This window comes from Erithacus rubecula, assembly GCF_903797595.1.
Source record: "Erithacus rubecula genome assembly, chromosome: 33".
Classification (NCBI taxonomy): Eukaryota; Metazoa; Chordata; class Aves; order Passeriformes; family Muscicapidae; genus Erithacus; species Erithacus rubecula.
In genome coordinates, this window is record NC_136683.1 from 889,111 (window position 1) to 907,402 (window position 18,292).

Genomic DNA, 18,292 nt, shown 5'->3' on the forward strand with positions numbered 1-18,292 from the left:
GACACGGGGGAGTCCCTGCTTCTCCGTTTATTACCAAGCAGCCTTCGTTTAAAAAAAAACAAACAAACACAGACATACAGACAGGCAGAGGCGGCCCGGCGGGGCAGGGGCCGCCCGCCCGTGGTTTGTTTGGTTCCTGACACCAGAGAGGTTCAAGTAGCCGAAAAGGTTCAAGTTCACCATAAGGCACTTTAAAGCCATGACGGGAGCAGAGCCCCCCCAGCCCCATCACCCCTCCCGGCACCCCATGGCAGATGTGGAGGCCGGGCAGCGCTGGTGGTTGGCAGCGGAGGGGCTCTGGGGGGTGGGGGAATATATTACATCATCTTTTTTTAAATATAGATAAAACTCTTATTGTAGACAAATAGTGCGGGTCCCCTACGCCCCCAGGGAGGCTGCGCCCTGCGGGGGGCATGTGCAAAGGACAGAGGGGTGACCGTGGGGGCCCGGCCACCCCAGGGAAGGGGGGTCCCACAGGGCCGGGGGATTTGGGAAGGGGGAAGGGTCCGGGGGGGGCCGGGGCTGCCCCGCACCCGGGTGGGCTCACCCGAATAGTGCAACCAAGAGAAAGCAGCCGGGAGTGCAGGGGCGAGGGGGGCTCGCCGGGGGGGGGCTGCTCAGAGTGGGGAGGTGGGGACAAGCTATGCACAGCGCAGGACAGTGCCCCCCCCACTGGGGAGAGGATGAAGGGGCTCTCCCCACCTGGGGGGGGTGGGGTGGGGTGGGTGGGGCCTTGGTCCATGGGTGCCCTTGCCCAGTCCTGGCATCCACGAGGGGTTTGGTGGGGGGACATCCAAGTCCCAATCCCCCCATCACCCACCTGGGCATGACCAGGTGGGCCCGGGCATGGTGGGGAGTCGGTAGGGGCCCCCCACCCCCTTGTGCAAATCGGCCGAGGGGATTTTCCCCCTTTGCATAACTAGGAATGAACCGTGACGGGAAAAACAGGAACAGAAACCCCAGCGGGCACGGCACAGCTCAGCATGGAACGGCACGGCACCTGCCGCTGCACCGGCCCTACGCCGTCTCCACCGGCACGGTGCCGTCCGGCTGCGGCCCTTCCTCACCCTCGGGCTCCTCATCCTCCTCCTCGGGCTGCCCTGGAGCCCAGTAGCGGGCGATGGAGAGGCGCAGCCCCTCCAGGCGCCCGTTGGAGAGGTCGAGGCCCGGGGGCCCGGCGGGCGGCGGCGGGGGCTCGTCGCGGCGGCGGCGGCGGGTCCGCACCTCCAGGCAGTTCTGGCCCTTGAGGTGCCGCTGGAGGTGGTCGTCCTTGGCGAAGGCCTTGTGGCAGAGGTAGCACTCGTAGGGCCGGGCGCCTGTGTGCAGGTGCATGTGGTTCTTCAGGTCATAGCTGTGCAGGAAGCGGGCGCTGCAGTGCTGGCAGGAGTAGGGCCGCTCGCCTGTGTGCTTCCGCATGTGGATCTTCAGTTTGTCATTCCTGGAGGTGGGGGACACACAGGGAGATATTGGCATGGAGGAGCCAACATGCCATCCAGTCACAGCAGGGAGGGCAGTGGTGCTGAAAGCCTGACAGCAGGGATGCTCTGCAGGGCACAAGGGTCTGGGTGCTTAACAGGGCATGGGACCATGGTACAGCTGCACGGCTGAGATGCAGCTGGCTGCTGGCAGCGGGGATGCTGCTGCTGGGTACCCCAGGCTGGTTGGCAGCCCTTACATAGTGTGGAAGACTCTCCTAGACCTGCACCACAACTGTGCCTGGGCTGGCAGATGAGGTGTTATGGGTGCCACCGGGTATCAGGCCTTGGTTGATATGGCAGCACTCAGACAGAACAGCCCATTGACCTGATTTCACCAGCAGGTATGGCAGGAGGCACTACAAGGGATGCTACTGGGTACCTTAGGTCAGTCCAGCAGCACTCATGAGATGCAGAAGGCCTCATAACCCCACTGCACCACAAAAGAACTTGCATGGAGGATGCCACTGAGTATCCTGTGTTGGTCCAGAGCACTCATGGTGTGCAGAAGACCCTCTGAATCTGCACTGCACTGGCAGGACTGGCAGAGGGGTACTGTGCAGTATGCCATCAGCTACCCCAGTTTGGTCCAGCAGCACTTAGAGGATGCAGAAGACCCCATGAACCATGCCAGGCCTGTGGCTACATCCCAGTAGGAATGGCGGGGGTGGGGCACAGGGGATGTGATTTGGAACATGTCAGGTGAGGAGAGTCCACCCAGCAACACTCACCGTGTGAATCGCACTCCGCAGACCTGGCAGGCGAAGGGCTTCTCGCCCGTGTGCGTGCGCATGTGGCGGGGCAGCTTGCCGGCGCCGTGGATGACCTTGTGGCAGACAGGGCACTCCTGGGGCATCTGCGAGCGGCGTTTGCGCACCAGCTTGTCAGGGCTGTCCAGCCCAGGCGCCAGCGACTCGTGGTGCAGCGAGCTCAGATACGCCATCAGGTCGGGGTCGATGGCGTCGTCATCAGAAGCAGCCTCCTCAGGGGACAGGGGGGGCTGGTAGGGGAAGGGGAAGGGGTTTGGGGGCAGCTCCTCCTCCTCAGGCAGCTCAAAGCTGTCGTAGGGCAAGGAGAGCCCCTCGGGCAGAGGGGGCGAGGGCAGCTGGGCGGGCGGCGGGGGGCTGCCGGAGCCTTCGGCCTCAGCGGGCGGCTCCTCGGCGTGGTTGTTGAGACGGGCACCTCGGGCTTGCAGGAACTTGCGGGTCTTCTTGCTGCGGCGGGGAGTGGGGCGGGGGGGCGGCGGGGCAGGCACCTCACCCTCGGGGAGGGTGGAGAAAGCCTCCAGGTAGCGGCGGGCGCGCTCGCAGTCGCCATCGTCGGGGCCGGGCGCCTCCAGCCCGCTGCCCTGCAGGATCTCCACGCAGGCAGCGATGACACAGGGGATCTCCAGCAGCCGGGCAGCACGCAGCACCTCGCCCATGTTGGCGCTGCTTATGGTCAGCGTGGCTGTGTAAGCAAACTCCAGCAGCGCACCCAGCGCCTCCGGCCCCACAAAGTCCAGCTCGCAGACCTCCTGCCCTGGCCCCGGCCCTGCGAAGAGCTTCTTGAAATAGCGGCTGGAGGCGGCCAGGACAGCTCGGTGGGTGCGGTACTCCAGCCCCTGCGTCTTGATGGTGACGTCGCAGAGCAGCCCCAGCTGCCGTTGCTCATTCAGGCAGCTCAGCAGCTCGCTGCTGTGCTCAGGGAAGGGGATGCCGATGAGATCGTCCTCTGGGCTGGCCATTGTCCTCACCTGCAGGAAGGACAGGATGCTGCCTGACTGATGGAGGAACAGCCTGGCAGAGTGCTCGGAAGAAGCACTGCAGCTGGAGCATCACTGTCATGATGCCAGCGCACAAGGAACCCTCCATGTACGTGCTGGTGGCACTGGGGTTTCAGTGGGACACTAAACCGGGGCAGGTTTGGGGCCCGCAGTCTGCCCTCAGTTGCCTCCGTGCTATGTAGAGGTTGGCGGGCGCAGGCCCCCCACCACAGGCCCCCCACCACAGGCCCCCACACTTCCTCCCCCACCACCAGCACCCAGCCGTCTGCGCCGCCACAGTAAAGGGGGAAATCTCAGCGTGGTGCCTTTGAACAGCACTAAGGCGCAGCACTTCCTGTGCCAGCCCACCCAAAATCCCCCCGGCCTAGTGTCAGGGCCAGGCGCACCCAGTGGCTGCCAGCAGCCCCATCCTGGGAACGTGGGCCTCACTGGCACAGGCACGGGTGGGCGGGCGAGTGCTGGGAAGGAGCACCCTGAGGGCCGGGGGCCGCCCCATGGAGCCCAGCTGGGCTGGGAACAGGGGCCACGCTTCCTGCCACAGCAGATTAGGATCAGCGCCCATGCCACCGGTTCCTGCCCCCGCTCCTGGTCGGGACTGGGCCCCCTCCCTCCCCCTGTGCCCCAGCCCGGGGCCACTCCTCGCCCAGCCAAGCCCAGCCTGCGCCAGTCAGGCCTTTCCCACGCTGCGGCTGGCAGAGCTTGGCCTCAGCCCTAAACCCAGCACTGCTCACCCTCCCACTGCGGTCCCCGTGGTGCAGCAGCAGGGACCCACGCGTTCCTCTGGAGACAGCACAGGTGGGAAGGGGGAGCCCATGACCCTCACAACCTGCACGCAGGGTGCAGGCAGCAGTGGCAGATTTGGGGATGCAACCTGCCCTGACACCAGCTATGCCCAGCTATGGCCCGTGCAGCCAGCCAGGCTGCTGGGTGGCACTGGCACTGCTGGGTGATTAGCAATTGCAGCCTGGGGGAGGCAGAGGTGGGTACCACCTCTGGGTTGTGGCTCTTGGTTGTTGAACTCTTGGACAGAATTGTGCCATGCCAAGTCAAACCACGGTGGACAGTGGCATGTGCCACCAGCCACGGCCAAGCCGTGCCAGGCAACGCTGAGCCACGCCAGGCCCATCCACCCCAAGCCCATCGCGCTGTGCCAAGCCACACGGTGCCGTCGGCGGGCGGGCGTGGGGGACGTGCCCCCTCTTGCCCATGGAGGGGCGGCGCGGCCGACGGCCCCCGGCGCAGGGGCCCATCCCCAAGCCGGCCGCTCCCTGCGCTTGGGCGGCTGCCAGCTGGGGCTGCCTCGGCAGGCAGCTGGGAACGGCCCTGGAGCAACCGGCTGCGGAGCCGCCCCAGCCGCTGCCGAGCAGGCCCAACCGGCAGGGCAGGCGGCAGCCGCCCCTGAAACCGGGAGCCAGGCAGTGCCGACCGCCTGGGATGCTGGCGCCAGCACCCACGGCCAAGCCCCCCTGCTCGGCAGGAGCCCATCCCACCACCAGTTGAGGTCCCCTCTGCCTGCTGAGGTGGGGGTGATCGGATTAGGGGTGATTAAACCATCAGGGCCCTGGGAGCCAACAGGCAGTGACAGCCCCCAGTGGGATTAGGCAGGATTAGCTGCAGGGGCAGGATTAAGGAGGGGGGCAAGTACCCCATGCCACAGCTTGGGCAGCTGGAGAGGGATGACGGGGATGTGGCACCTGCCAAGGGTGGCCCAGAGCCCCACAGACCTCGAGGACTGTTGCAAGCAATGGTCACAGGACAGGGTGGCACTGTGTCCTCCTACACTGCCTCCCCCAGTGATGGCACCAGGACAGTCACCCTTCTGCCCTGGGCCCCACAAGACACCTGGACACAGGGCACTCACAAGATGGATGGCAGCCACTGGCACATGCCCATGGGGGTGTCTGGGCGCAGGGCAGCAGATGAGACCCTGTCATATCCCAGCAGGTGGCAGGGTGCTCTGAGGGATGGGCACAGGCACGGCCTCAGCATGTCACAGTGCAGATGGACACAGCCTCAGTGCTGCCAATGCCACAGAAACTACCGGCAGAGGTCTGGGGTGGGAGCTGAGAACCCCGTGAGCAGCTGCAGGACCCGATGCCAGCACACAGAGCTGCAGGGCTGGGGCAGGGTGGGGGCGAGGTGGAGGTGACAGGAGGGGGATTTTCCATCGCACCACACCGCCCGTTATGGCTCCTTTGCTGACACCCCCACCCCCCCGCACATCCTCCTCACTGGAGCGAAGTCACATGCTGAGCGGGTGCTGCCGTCGAGGAGATCACCACACTGATAAGGAAATGGCAGAGGATGAGGTGTGAGGGGACTGGAGCCGCCCCCAACATTCCCTGGCTGGTGCTGGAGATGATGGCTGGGAGGAAGCAAGTGGTGATGCCCATGTCCTCGCCATGCCAGAGCTCTCTCAGTTACGTCAGTGTGGCTGGGCACATTTCGGCTGCAGCAGCCGAGCGGGACTGAGGAAGGGGGGAGTCGCTCCCCGTGCTGAGCTGGCTCCCATGCAAGGCAGGAACAATGTCTGCCCAGGTCACCCTGACATCCCTCTGCCAGCCCATGCTACCTGGAACAGCCAAGGCCAGGCTCCACCCACCTGCCAGCTCCCTCCATCCTAGGGGTCCAGAGCCATGGACAGTGCGGTGGGGCCCCTGCAGCCCCATCCTGCACAGGCACTGCCCCATGACACCAAGCCAGGATGGCACCCTGGATGAGGACACATTGCCAGCCTGCACTGAGCACTGGGCCACGGCTTGGGGATGGAGGGAGTTGTGAGGTGGAAAGGGAAGGATTTCCTGAACTGTTCCCCCATGGGGAAGGAGGGCAGAGGTCCTGGGGAGCACAGTCCCCATCCTGGGCTGCTGCCAAGTGCTCCTGCTTTCGGTCACAAGAGTCACAAATGCTGTCGAGGGACTTCACAGTCCCACTGGGGAGAATGAGTCACCCAGGAAGGGGAGCGCAGTGCAGTGTCACCGTGGCCCCTCACCCCGTGGGGCCCCTCACCTTTTGGGAACTAGAACATGGACCCAGGAGTCCAGGCTGTGCAAGCACCCCACCCTGCTACTGCCCTGCCTGAAGCCAACTTGAAACAGCAGTGGCCCTAGTGCCAATGGCCATAGTGTGGAGGTGGTGGGGCTGCAGGGCAGGGGCCGTGCAGCCCCTCTGTCTGCCCAGCAGGGAGGATGGTGGCTGGGGTCTGGCTCAGCTGGTGACCCTGCAGCAAGCACATGCCAGGGGTCCCATTGCTGGAGGAAGTGGGGAAAACAGCACTACTCTTTCAAAGAAGAAAAGAACAAGTAGAGACAAAAGGAAATGGTTTGGAGATGAAAGAGGATAAACAGTCCCCCATTCAACAGCACTGAGAGTGAACCCCTTGGCACTGCTCAAGCCCCCTGACACTGGCCAGCTCACCCATGGAGCTCCCAGGCACAGCTGTGTGCTGCCCAGCCATAGGACACTTGCCATGGGCACTGAGAAGGGGGTTGGAGTGCTGTGGGCCAGGGCAGCCTCAGCCCAGCCAGCCCTGCACCCAGGGCCCAGTGCCAGCCCGGCACGAGAGCTGCCACGGAGGCTGGGCACAGGGCAGCCCTGTCACGGTGGAGCAGGACTAGCCATGCTGCCAGAGCCACTCCTGGCTTCTGTGGCAGGGACAAGAAGCAAAGTCCCCATGCTGCCCACCCAGCCTGCTGGCACTGTGCTGGTATCTTGCTGCCAAAACCTACCCCACTGCCACATCCAGTTGCCTGGCATTGCCACTGTAGGGTGTGGGCCCTGCTCTACCAAACCAAAGTGACCCAGATCTCGCCACTCATCCCATCCCATCCCATCCCATCCCATCCCATCCCATCCCATCCCATCCCATCCCATCCCATCCCATCCCATCCCATCCCATCAGCAGCCAGGGTGGCGTAGAGCTCAGGCAACACCAACATCCCACAGCTCGCTGGTGCCAAAGCAGCTGGCCCAGATCTCCCAGTGCCCAGTGGTCCCACACTGGGTCCCCACCACCCCGGCAGCTTCCTGCACCCCAGCAGGCAGTGATGGCAGGGTGGGTGTGCAGCTCACCTGCCCGTGTCCTGGCGTGGCTCAGCGCTGCGTCGCGGCCGGGCTGGCGGCCCGCGAGTGGCAGGGAGGGGAAGGCAGGGTGCTGTGTGAACTTGGCCCTGCTCCCCGCTGCACTTGAGCTCAGGATCCCACCTCAAAAGGAGTCGACGCCCACACCCCGGGTCACGCACCTCCCAGCCCCACTTCCCAGAACACACACGGCATTAACTCTTTGCGGCCGGTACTGCGCGGTGCGGCACCAACCCGGAACCGGGCAGGGGCCATCCCCTGGCCCACTCCCACGGGAGAAGATTCCCAGCACTGCCAGGACAGGCACCCCGTACCATAATACACCTTCCCCACTCCTAGCATTGTCTCCAAGCTGTCTGCCCCTGCCCCCCACGCCAAGACTGCACACAGGCCCTCACCTTCTCCTCTGCCGCAAGGCAGGGCGCTGGGTGCTCGCCACTGGCCATGGGCAGCCTGGCCGGGCTGGGAGGGCGCCTGCGCTCGGCGGGAGCAGGGCAGGGCTCCCACAGCATGCTGCAGCCTGCCCAGCAGCCCTGGAGCCACCCCCCGGTCCTATGGATTCCTGTCCTGCTCTACCCTTGGAGTGGGTTCCTGAGGTCCCATGGGGAATGCGGGAAGGAATGATGGCCCAGCTGGACTCTGCTGCCTGATCCCCTCCACTCCCTGGGCAGGGGCACTCATGGGCTCCCCAGCCAGGCTGCAGATTCACGCAATCCCCCCCCATAATTACACCCTCTGTGTCCCCAGCTAAACAGCAATTAGCAGCCTGGAGAGCGCGCCCCACACCCCACCACCAGCACCAGCACCCGCCCAGGCCACCCACGCCAGACCGGTCAGGGGCACCAGCACTGCAGCACCCTGGCATGGCCCTGGATGGGCTCCAGGCACCATGCTGGTGCTGGCTGTAGCAGGAGGCCAGGCAGAAAGGGGAAGAGCCCCACACCAGTTGGATAGCAAAGGGCCTCTGGTGTCAGCAATGCTGATGGGAAGAGCTGGGTTGTGCAAGAAGCTGTGGGCAGGCAGTGGAGATGGCAGGTGGGCAGAGGGGCATTGCCAGTGTACCCTCCATTGCCAGTGTAACCCCAGCCCTACCCTCTCCCATCACTGTGGAGCCAGCTGTGGTGCCACGAGCTGCCCAGTGCCTGCAGTGCAGGCAGCACACAGCCAGTGGCAGCAGGGCTGTGGGCAGCATTGCCCACCACACTACCACAATGCTCCAGGCTGACCAGCTGCCTCAGCGGGGGGCACAGAAGAGGGCACAGCCCTGGACAGCATCTGTGAGAGGGAGGGAGGAAGGGAGGGAAGGAGGAGGGATGTGGCACCTGCTGCCAACCCTTCCCCTGCCCTTTGTTCCCCATAAAGGAGGGGAATGGCGCCAGTCCCCCCTGGCCCAGGTGTGCCAGGTGCTAAGGGCGGGAGATAAGGTGGGCGAGGCGGGCAGGGAGGGGCATGGCACAGCATGGGCACGCAGCCCTGAGTCAGGGTTCCTACTGGTGGCCAGGATGGGGTGAGTCACCGTGGGCCCCCCCACCCTGGGGGTGTCGCAACCACCCAGGCGCTGGCCACAAACTGCTGCTTGCCCTGGCTGGGGGCATCAGGCTGCCTACCTGGGGGGCCAGGCAGGGAGGTGCTGGCTTTTGGGGAAGATGGGCTAACCTCCATTGTCCATCCATCCATCCATCCATCCATCCATCCATCCATCCATCCATCCATCCTCCTCCAAGCTACATCCTTGCATTGGCCAGAGGCACCCTGACCAGTGGCACCAGTGATGGGACATGGCCTCATCCCAGCTCCTCTTCCAACAGTAGGATGGGCAACCCTATCTCCTGCATCGCCTCCTGACACAGAGCAGCACCCTGACCTGCCAGGGATGGTGTGCCATGGCCACATGCTTGCCCATGACAGAGGTGGCCAAGGGCATGCGGCCTCTGTGTGTCACCTCTGGCCTTCCCAATGTGCCAAGGAGATGGCTGAGGCACAGGCAGAAACATGAAAGGGGGAAGGAAGGATTCCAGGAAGAAAAGAAGGAAGAAAGGAAGAGAGAAAGGAAGAAAGGAAGACAAGGCTCTGCCAGCCAACAGCCTGGGACAGGCAGGCTCACCTACAACTGGGCCTGCTCGCTGGCCCCAGGGTGAGCTGGCTCTGGAGCTGCTGGCCCTGCAGCACAGTCACGGGAACCCCTTGGAGGGCAGCCAGACCCCCTGGGTCCCACTGTGCTGCACGGCCCCAAGAGGCCCCCCCAGCTGGTGGCACCTCCTACTCAATATGCAGGGTTCGTGTCCTCACAGCGCCTTGGGGACTGAGCATCGCCTGTGGCACAGGTTGGGTCCCAGCTCTCCATCCTGGCACCGGGGTGCTGCTGGTCCTGGTGGGGTCACCTGGCAAGGACAGTGCCAGCCCACAGCCCCCCCTCCACATCCTCCAAAATAGCCCGGCTTCCGCCCCCACGGCAGCTGCCTGCTGCCAGCTCCCCGCTGCCCACGGCTGATCCCAGGGAGGGAAGGGGGGCAGGCCATTCTAATCCCCCCCGGCCCCCCCCCGGCCCCCCCCGAGCCCACACAGCACCGACTGTGAGGCCGTGCCCGCCGCAGTCACTGTGACCCACACAGTGCCACTGATGAGACCCTGGGGCTGTCCCCATGGCTCCAAGTGCAGCAGGCATGGGCAGCCCCTGTGGAAACCCTCTGTGCACTGTGGGGCTGTCCCCAAAGCCCACTGTGCTGTCTACATCATACCAGATGCCTTGTGCCACCCAAGCAGGGCCCAAGGGTCTCTTACCTTCTCTTGCTTGGCCCTTCAGAGGGGCTGATAATCCTCCTGTCCGCCCTTGCTATGACTCCAAGCCCTGTGCCCTGAGGGCTGCCCATGGGAGGGGAATCAAAGCAAAACTGCTGGGGTGCCACTGTACCAAACAAATGTCAGCCAACACAGCCACAATCTCCGCCCTGCTGGTGTTCAGTGTAGGCAAGCCTGGCACCCACCCTGCCCAGGAGCCAGTGCCTGGCAGCAGGACCCCCTTACCCACTGCCCACTCCACCTGCTGCCCACACGGCAGAGCCAGCTGGGCAGAGCAGAGAACACACTGCAACCAAGGCTGCGGGAGAGGCCAGAGCTCACCTGACCTACTTCTCCTTCCGCATCACCTGCTTTCATTTTCCCTCACCCTGCCTGGTCCCCCTGCCTGCCCATGGCTCCATCAAGTCGTGCCACTAGCTCTGGGGATACAGAGGCACCATGGCTCCCACTGCACCATCCTGCATGCCAGCTGCCCTCCCCAGCCCTGGGCACGGAGCATGGCTGGCTGCACTGGCCACAGCACCACCACCCCCTACCCCCCCCCCCCCCGCCTGCACGGCTACCCAAGCACCATCTTCCTGGCACGAAGCGAGTTTGACGGGTCTCAGCCCAGCCCCTCGCCAGGTCCTCTGACCGCCCTGGGGCTCGCTGGGGTGTGGACATGCAGCTCTCGGGGCATGTCAGGGACGCCAGTGCTGCCACGGGGAGCCAGGCGGGCGCCAATCCTCCAGACGGGGCGGACGCTCCCACCGGCACCCTGCCTGCTCCCGCCGTGGAGTTACCATGGGAAGGCAGCGCTGGTGGCGCAGGGGGAGCGCAGCTCCCGGGGGCTCCCGCCAGCAGCCCACATGCTGCCAGGAGAGATTTCTCCCTGGTTTCATCATCCGCTGCCTGCCTTGAAGAAGAAGTTCCTGCTTCACGCATGGGGCAGCAGCCGCCCCTCGGGGGTTGGGGTGCAGCGGGGGCTGTGCGGGTCCCGCACCCCCGGCCGTGCCCACCCCGCCCCCGTGTGCTCCGGCCTGTGCCGCTCGTGCCACGTGTGCACTGAGGGTGCTCGGCACCAGCTGGCAGAGACGCGCTGCCACAGCCTCGGGCTCAGCACCACAGCGCCGGGGGCAGCCTGCGCCCGGGCATGGGGTCCTGCAGGGTCCCCAGGACCCAACACCGGTATGCGGCCCCCCCCCATCTGTCACCTCCCTGTGCTCACTCACCTCTGCACCCGTCCCCAGCAAGGGCACTCCCAGCCCTGCTGCCCCACTCTCCGCTGCGCCAGAGTTTCCCCTTCTCCGCGCACCCACTTTAAGTCCCTGCGCTCTGTCCCTCCCTCGGCAGCCAGCATCAGCATCACCACTGAAGCCTTGAGTCGCCGCAGCTGCCGCGTGCCTCCGGCAGTGCCGGGAATTCCAGACTGCTCCCCGCTCCCACCAGCCCAGTTTGCCGGGCAAACCGAGGCACGGTGCGACTCACCCCACGACAAAACTGGCACCGTGTCCCCTTGCTAAGTGAACGCAGCCACGGATCGAAGGCAGCTGTGGCCCAAGACGTGGATCTGCTCCGGCGGGAGGGTAAATACCGCACCCCGCCCCGGGCAAACAGCGGCCGGGGGCAGCCAGCCAGGGGGACGAGGACAGGTACGGCAGGGCTGGGCGCACGGGGCAGAGTCCACCGGTGCTTGGCAGGTGCTACCACGACACCGATCCCAAGGGACCACTGCACAGCCGAGCAGAGACACCCACTGCTGCTGCCAGTGTATCAGGTTTGGGGATCACCAGCGTGGCACAGCGTGCTGGGACATTGGGATACCCTCCAACTCCAACAATACTGGTGGAGAAGGGGTTCCCTGAGTTGCCTTCCTCCTGCAACGGTGCCGTCCCTACCCGGTGCACCAGGCATGATGCCAAGCTGCTCACCATGTTAGGAAGGGCGGGGTGGCAGCACCCAGTCACTCGTGGGAGACCTGCGGGGGACCCTGGCTGGATGGAGCAGCACCGCAACGGGAACCACAGCGGAGCCTTGGCAGCGGCCCCGGCACGCAGCGGACACCTGCCGATGTCACCGATTTCCCGCAGCCCCGTGCGCAAGGGAGCGGGAACGGCCCACGAGTGACACCCCCCCGCCCCACGGGCGACGTGTCCACCGGCTCCGGCGGCGGGCGGGGACACAGGGGCCGTGCAGCGATCCGCACGCCAGCCGTGCCCACCCGCTGCCCGCAGCATCCCAGATGAACGCGACTCACCGCAACCGGGCGGCAAAAGCGATCGCCGCACCGGTCCCCGTCCCGATCCCGCTGCCGGTGGGTCGCTACCTCCGCGCAACCCTTGTCGGTGGGTCTGTCCGCTCCCACCCACCGCCGCTCACCTGCGCGCCCCGCCCGAGCCACAGACCGGTCCCGGAGCCACAGCCCCGCCTCCGCCTTCACCTGCCGCCGCCGCGCCCCGCCCGCCCCCCGGCCACAGCCACCGCCGCCGCCGCCGCCGCCGCCGCCGGGGCTCCAGGAAGCGCCCGCCCCCGCCCGCTCATTGGGCAGCGCGCCGGCGGTCGCGCGTCCGATTGGTGGACGCCCCGCCCATCAGCCCCACCACGCCCCCGGGAGGGCGGGGGTCCTGCGGGCCCCCGGGACCGGGGTGCGCGGGTGGGGGGCAGCTGAGTCAGAGGCGGGTAACGGCATCGGGCGGGGGTCGGGCCCTCCGGCCTGGGCAGGAGAGCACGAGACGGCCCCGCTGCGGCCCCACCGGCGCCGAGTGCGGTGCCAGGCGCCGAGCGCGCCCCGCCCGCTGCGGCCGCCGTGTGCCGGGGCCGGCACGGCAACTGCCCGCTCCGCCCCGCGGATACGGGGGGCGGGGAACCGGGTATGGGGGGGGGTAAGAACCGAGAAGTGTGCATCGAGGGAGAGTTTCGAGTGCCGGGCACGGGAAACCGTGCATAGGGTGAGGTAGGGGGGATGGAGAGCCGGGCACCGAGAAGCGGGCACCGGGATACTGGAATGCCGGGCACGAGGGGACGGAGAGCTGGATACGAAGAACGTGGCATCGCGGGGTGCCGGGCAGGCGGGAGAGCAGCCCCCCGCTCTCGGCGGCGCTGCAGCGGGGTGCGGCGGCCCCAGCGGGGTGGCTCCTTCGCAGGTGCCTGGGCGCGGGCCCCGCGCAACCTGTTTGGCCGCTGCCGGCTCAGGGAGGCAGCGGCGGCCGCGGGGCTCACCTCGGCTCACCCCGGCCCCCCCCGCGCCTGGCTCGGAGCGCGGCCACTGCCCGGCGCTAGCGGAAAGTGTGAGGAGCCACTGCCGCTCTGGGGCTGCCAAGGCAAACACGGCCCCCGCGCAGACGTTATGTCAGGGGTGGGGGGGCCGCGCCGGGGGCACCGCGCCGGGGCCGGGGAACGGGACCCCCCACCCCTTTGCCAGGCCCCCGGTACCGGGCACCTGCCGCCGCGCCTCGCCCAGCCGCCCGCTCCGCTTCCCCACGTCAGCTCCGTCCCTCTGACCGCGCTCCTGCATCCCGTCGAGGCTCCGGGCTGGCGCGGGCCATAAGGGGGGAACCAGCAGATCTGCCTCCCCCTCCGCGCCGCTTCCCCCGACCCCGGCTCTATCGCTCCCCGCCCGTCCCTCGGGCCACGGTTCGCCACAGCCGCTGCGCTCCGCCGCTGCCGGCGGCTTGCGCTCCGGTGCCTGTCTCTCCCCGCTTCTCCCGAGACGGCTCTCGACGGCGCGGTGGAACTCACCTCTGGCGGCGGGGCCGAGAGCGGGGCCGGGCAGGGGCCGCGGGCTCAGCCGGGCCGGCGGCGTGGCAGGAAGGACCGGGCGGTCATCGCGGCCGCGGCAGCCGCCTGCAGAGGGCACTGCTGGCTTCCCGAGCCGAGCCCCGGGGGCGGCACTGACACGCGTAGGGACACGGGCGGCTCTTGGTGCCGGTGGCACCGTTTATTTGGGTTTAAAAACAGCAGACACGGCTCGGGCAATCGGGGATCCCCTCGGCTCCGCTTGCTCGGGGCTCCCCCATGCTGCCCGAACGGTGAAGGACCTCCCCAGGCCTGGGACCCATCTCGGGGTTCCCACCTCAGGGAGTGCTCACCTGCCCCTCTGCCTCTCATTCACCTGCCCTGCACCCATCCAGATGTTCTAACCTGCCGCACACTCCAGCTGTGCTCACTGCCCCAACCCCCTAGACGTGCCAGTTCACTCCCGTTCCTTGTCTACAGTGGACATCTCCGCCCACAGCTTCCCCCTCCTCCTCCTTCTCACTCGCTCCCACCTCCCTTCTCTCCTGCTCCTCCTGTCCCACCGACCCCTGGCTGTCACCTGACAATGGGGACTCCTGCTTCATTCCTTGCTTTTTTTACAAAATAGATAAATTAATATAAATTCGAACATTAAATAATAAAATTAAAAGGACAAAAGTAAAAGAAAAGATATTGAATAGTGCCCTGTGTCACTGAAAGCCCCATGGCTGAGGGAAGCAGGTGCTGGCAAAGTGGTGAGCCGTGCATCCAGTCAGACACTCAGGCAGAGTCCCCAGAGCCAGGGATTCAATCCTGCTGCGGCACAGCCTTGAAGATACAGGCTGGGATACAGTAGAAGGGCTCCCCCAGCTTGTGCACCTGCTTTGGGGGAGCTCCCTGGCATCCCCCACCAGCCCCAGCCTCAGTATGGCTGGTTCAGCAGGACCTCAAGCCAGCACGGGCAGGAGGTGATGAACTGCCGGGAGTAGCAGGGTCCCCAGCCCTTGGCAAAGCTGATGCGGATACTGTGAGGGTCACAGGGTCCCTCCCTAGGCAGCTGCCAACCCTCTCTGTGCCCTGCCCACCCATAATCGAACACCTTTGCCGAGTAGCCAGGCAGCACCTTGAGGACAGCCAGCCTGCAGGCGCCGGGGGGGCTGAGGGGTGGGCGAGCTGACGAAGATGGGGTGGCTCGCCGCGGTTGTAGACCCAGACACCGCCCGGCTCCCGGCTCAGCAGCAGCCCCCGGCCGATCTTGCCCCGGGCTCTCCGCACAGCACAGCTGCGGTAGGCAGCCGGCAGCTGGGCCAGGCAGAAGCCGCTGCCCCACGGCAGCTCACAGAAGACGTTCACCTGACGCCTCGTGCACGGCGTAGAGGCGGCCCACGCGTGTCCGGTACTCCCAGTAGCCAGTTTACACCAAACAGCCGTCCTTGACGGTGCTCCACGAGAGGCTGGTGTCTGGCAGGGGAGAGCAGAGCTGTCAGCACCCCGACTGACTTGAGCCAAGGGGAGTGGGCACAGGGGGCATGCGAGGACAGATGGATGGATGCATGTGGCACACCAGGGATGCCTTAGCACGGGGTCCTGCAGTGGGTGTGGGCCTCTGGAGCTGTTCCCAGTGCCCAAGTACCGTGGTGAAGGGCTGGGGGAGGGATGTGAGGGGGGCTGGTCCCCGAGTGCAGGGGAAGGTAGGGCAGTGGCAGCTGGTGGCCTTGGTGGCCAGCAGCCAGGCAGGAGCTGGGGCTGTGTGCGTCAAGGCACATTGTGTGTGTCCCCATAGGCAGTGCTTCCTCCAGCAGGGAGTCTGGTGCTGCCAAAAATAACAGGAGCTTGGGGGGGGCTGGGGGGTGTCTGGGCCCAGGCTGCTCCCCCAGCAGGAACCCCTCATCCCATGTCGGAGTCTTTTCCTCCTGCTGGGGGGTGACTGCTGGCTCCATTCACTGATTTTCATGTTCTGTCCCCTCCGATCTCTGCTTCTGACTGAGGGGTTCAGCCCTGCCCAGTGCCCTCCTGCCTGCTGGGTGTGGTAGAGGAGTGTGGTGGGACCACCTTACCACACCAGTCCCCACCGTTGTAGCTGAACTCCAGGAGCTGAGTGCTGGGGTGTTGGGGCTCATCTGGCCAGGAGGGCCCACAGGATGCCTTCAAGTAGGGGGGGTGGCGGGGTTTCTGTAGGGGAGGGAGAAGGAAATGAGAGGCTGGGAGTGCATCCTGCCCCTCTGCAGCCTTGATCCACCCCCAGAGAGCAGGGGTCAGAGCCTGGGTGGGCAAGGCAGCCTCCAGTGTTGCCACCAGCACTCACCAGGTACAGCCAGGCGGCTGAAATGATGAGGGTTGCAGCACAGCACAGCCAAGTCCCCACAGGACCCCTGACCCCCAGCACAGTGGCAGAGGTGCTTGAGCTCATGGGACTGGTGGAGGTCAGGCCAGCGGAAGAGGCGACAGAGCAGGACTTGAGGGGGGACCTGCTTGACCCCTCGTGGGTCCCCCCGTGGTGCCAAAACGCAGCCAGACTCCCGGGCGCCTCGGCTCTCCACCACCTGCACCAGCAACTCCAGCTCCTCGTCCTTCAGCTTCTTGAAGAGGGCATGTGCTGCCAGTTTGAGGGCGCTGGGGCCGTCCTCGGGGCCGGCTGCTGCACAGCGCTGCCGCCACAGCCGCCGCACCAGCCCCGCGCGGCGGGAGCGGAACATGGCGTGGTCGTGGGGACCACCTGCAGGGCGGAGACAGGATCACCTCCCGTGCCCTGAGCGGGCTGTGGCTCCAGGGGCTCGCAGTGGGGACCCTGCTGCATCCTCCTGTGTCCTCCCACATCCCTGGCAAGGCTGCTTTGCCTGAGTTTGCTGCTGTCATCCCACCACCATGAGGCGGGGTGTCGCTTCAGGGGGTACTGCCACCCCCGAGGGCACATCAGGCACGACCCCAAAACCAACCCCCGCTGCTGGAGAACCTGCCTGTGCTGAGACAGCGAGGGCAGAGGTCCGAATGCTCCTTCCCACAGCACCCACCCGCTCCCCTCTCACCCCCTGTCGTGGGGCTGGGCAAGGGGTCCCTGCAGAAGAGGGTCTCACTCACGGTGGGTGGCCGAGGCGGGTGACGGGATCCAGGGCACTGCATGGGGCTGCGCTCTCAGGGCGGCCGGCACTGCTCTGCCCTCCACGCGTCACTGCCTGCACTTTTCCTGTGCTGGGACGCTCTCCCCTCCCCCGGACCTTCCCGTTTGGGGAATTCATTGATTTCCCTCATCCCAGCCAGCCCTGGGGCTGAGCCACCACATCAGGGCTACCACGCCAGGACGTGGCAGACGCCGGATGCGTGGGCTCCAGCGGTCAGGGATGCCCAGCACCCTGCCACCAAGGCAGCTGGGCACAGCCAGGAGCCCCACAAACAGCACCACGGACACCAGTGCACAGCCACAGGGCAGGGTCCAGCTGAGTAGCTGACCTGGGCAGGGGGAAGCCATGGGGCACAGCAGCAGGGCACCATTGTGGCACACCCCATCCCTATTCATGTCCTCATTGCAAGGACCACCTAAACCCCTCGTGGCATTTTGGGCTGGGGTTCCTGCTGCCCCTCAGTCCCTGACCTGGCCAGGGCCCCCCCGCAGGCAGTGGGTGAGGGTGGGAGCCTGTTCCATAACAAAGGAGCTAATGTAAACGGGACCCTTATCCCGCGCCAGGCCAGGCTTCCTGCTCCCGACTTCCCGCAGAGATAAGGGAGGCCACGCTGGCGCCAGCGCTGCTGCCGAGGATGGGGCGTGCAGAGCTTCCCCTGTGCTGCAGCACCAGCACAGGCAGCACTGGGGCAGGGTGGGCTCAGGGACCCACAGCTGCCCCCCACAGCCACGCTCTGGTGCCACTAGAGTGTGGCAGCACTCTCTTCCAGGCTTGTACAGATAGAGCTAGAAAACATGGGACCCGACTCAGACTCTGTGGAAAGCATTTCATGAAGTGTAGCACCTCACCAGATATTTGACCAACTGCAGATTTATATTTTTGGCCAGTGTCCTTCCTACCATGAGCAATATATGCAACAGGAGAGTTTAAGAGGACCAAGCATAGAAATATATAGAAATATATAGAAACTAATTATGAACTTTCTATGTTATTATTATTTGTATTCACCTGAATTCTTTACAGATAATGATATTAAATGCAGCGTGGCACCACACTTGCTGCAGCTCCCAGCCAGGCTGGGGACATTGGAGATATTTTGCTTTAGCTGCTTCCCACAAACTGAAACAGGAAATGGCCAGGAGTAGAGGAGCAGGCAGGAAATGCAGGCAGAATCCAGCTCCCCACTCCTGCCCCTTGGCCCCAAGGGATGTGGGGACCCTCAGTCCTGGAGAGGGGAAAGGGGTGCACTGGGGTGCCTTAGTGCTACTCAGGGCTAGGACTGGGAGATTTGGGGACACACACAGACACATTCCCCAGAGCTCTGCCCAAAACAAATGCAG

The 18,292-nt window shown here is 65.4% G+C and overlaps 1 protein-coding gene and 1 pseudogene across 7 annotated transcripts; both read right to left on the minus strand.

Annotated features, from left to right (window-relative positions):
• Nucleotides 1-12: 12 nt before the first annotated feature.
• Nucleotides 13-14,146, minus strand: ZBTB7B (zinc finger and BTB domain containing 7B). 6 transcript variants are annotated; one of them, XM_079329418.1, is made up of 3 exons: nt 13,837-14,146; nt 2,207-3,210; nt 13-1,438 (listed from the first exon to the last, which is right to left on the minus strand). In XM_079329418.1, the coding sequence occupies exons 2-3, from the start codon at nt 3,199-3,201 to the stop codon at nt 1,018-1,020; spliced, it is 1,416 nt and encodes a 471-aa protein (XP_079185544.1). In that variant the 5' UTR covers nt 3,202-3,210; nt 13,837-14,146; the 3' UTR covers nt 13-1,017. The 6 variants fall into 6 exon arrangements, with proteins under 6 accessions (XP_079185544.1, XP_079185548.1, XP_079185543.1 ...); XM_079329422.1 differs by lacking the exon at nt 13,837-14,146 and adding an exon at nt 12,356-12,645; XM_079329417.1 differs by lacking the exon at nt 13,837-14,146 and adding an exon at nt 12,478-12,614.
• A 479-nt stretch (nt 14,147-14,625) lies between these two features.
• LOC306813793 (mothers against decapentaplegic homolog 6-like) lies at nt 14,626-17,045 on the minus strand (annotated as a pseudogene). Its single transcript, XR_013777867.1, has 4 exons — nt 16,912-17,045; nt 16,139-16,549; nt 15,891-16,005; nt 14,626-15,294 (listed from the first exon to the last, which is right to left on the minus strand). The product of XR_013777867.1 is annotated as a mothers against decapentaplegic homolog 6-like (transcript).
• Between the last annotated feature and the right edge of the window lie 1,247 nt (nt 17,046-18,292).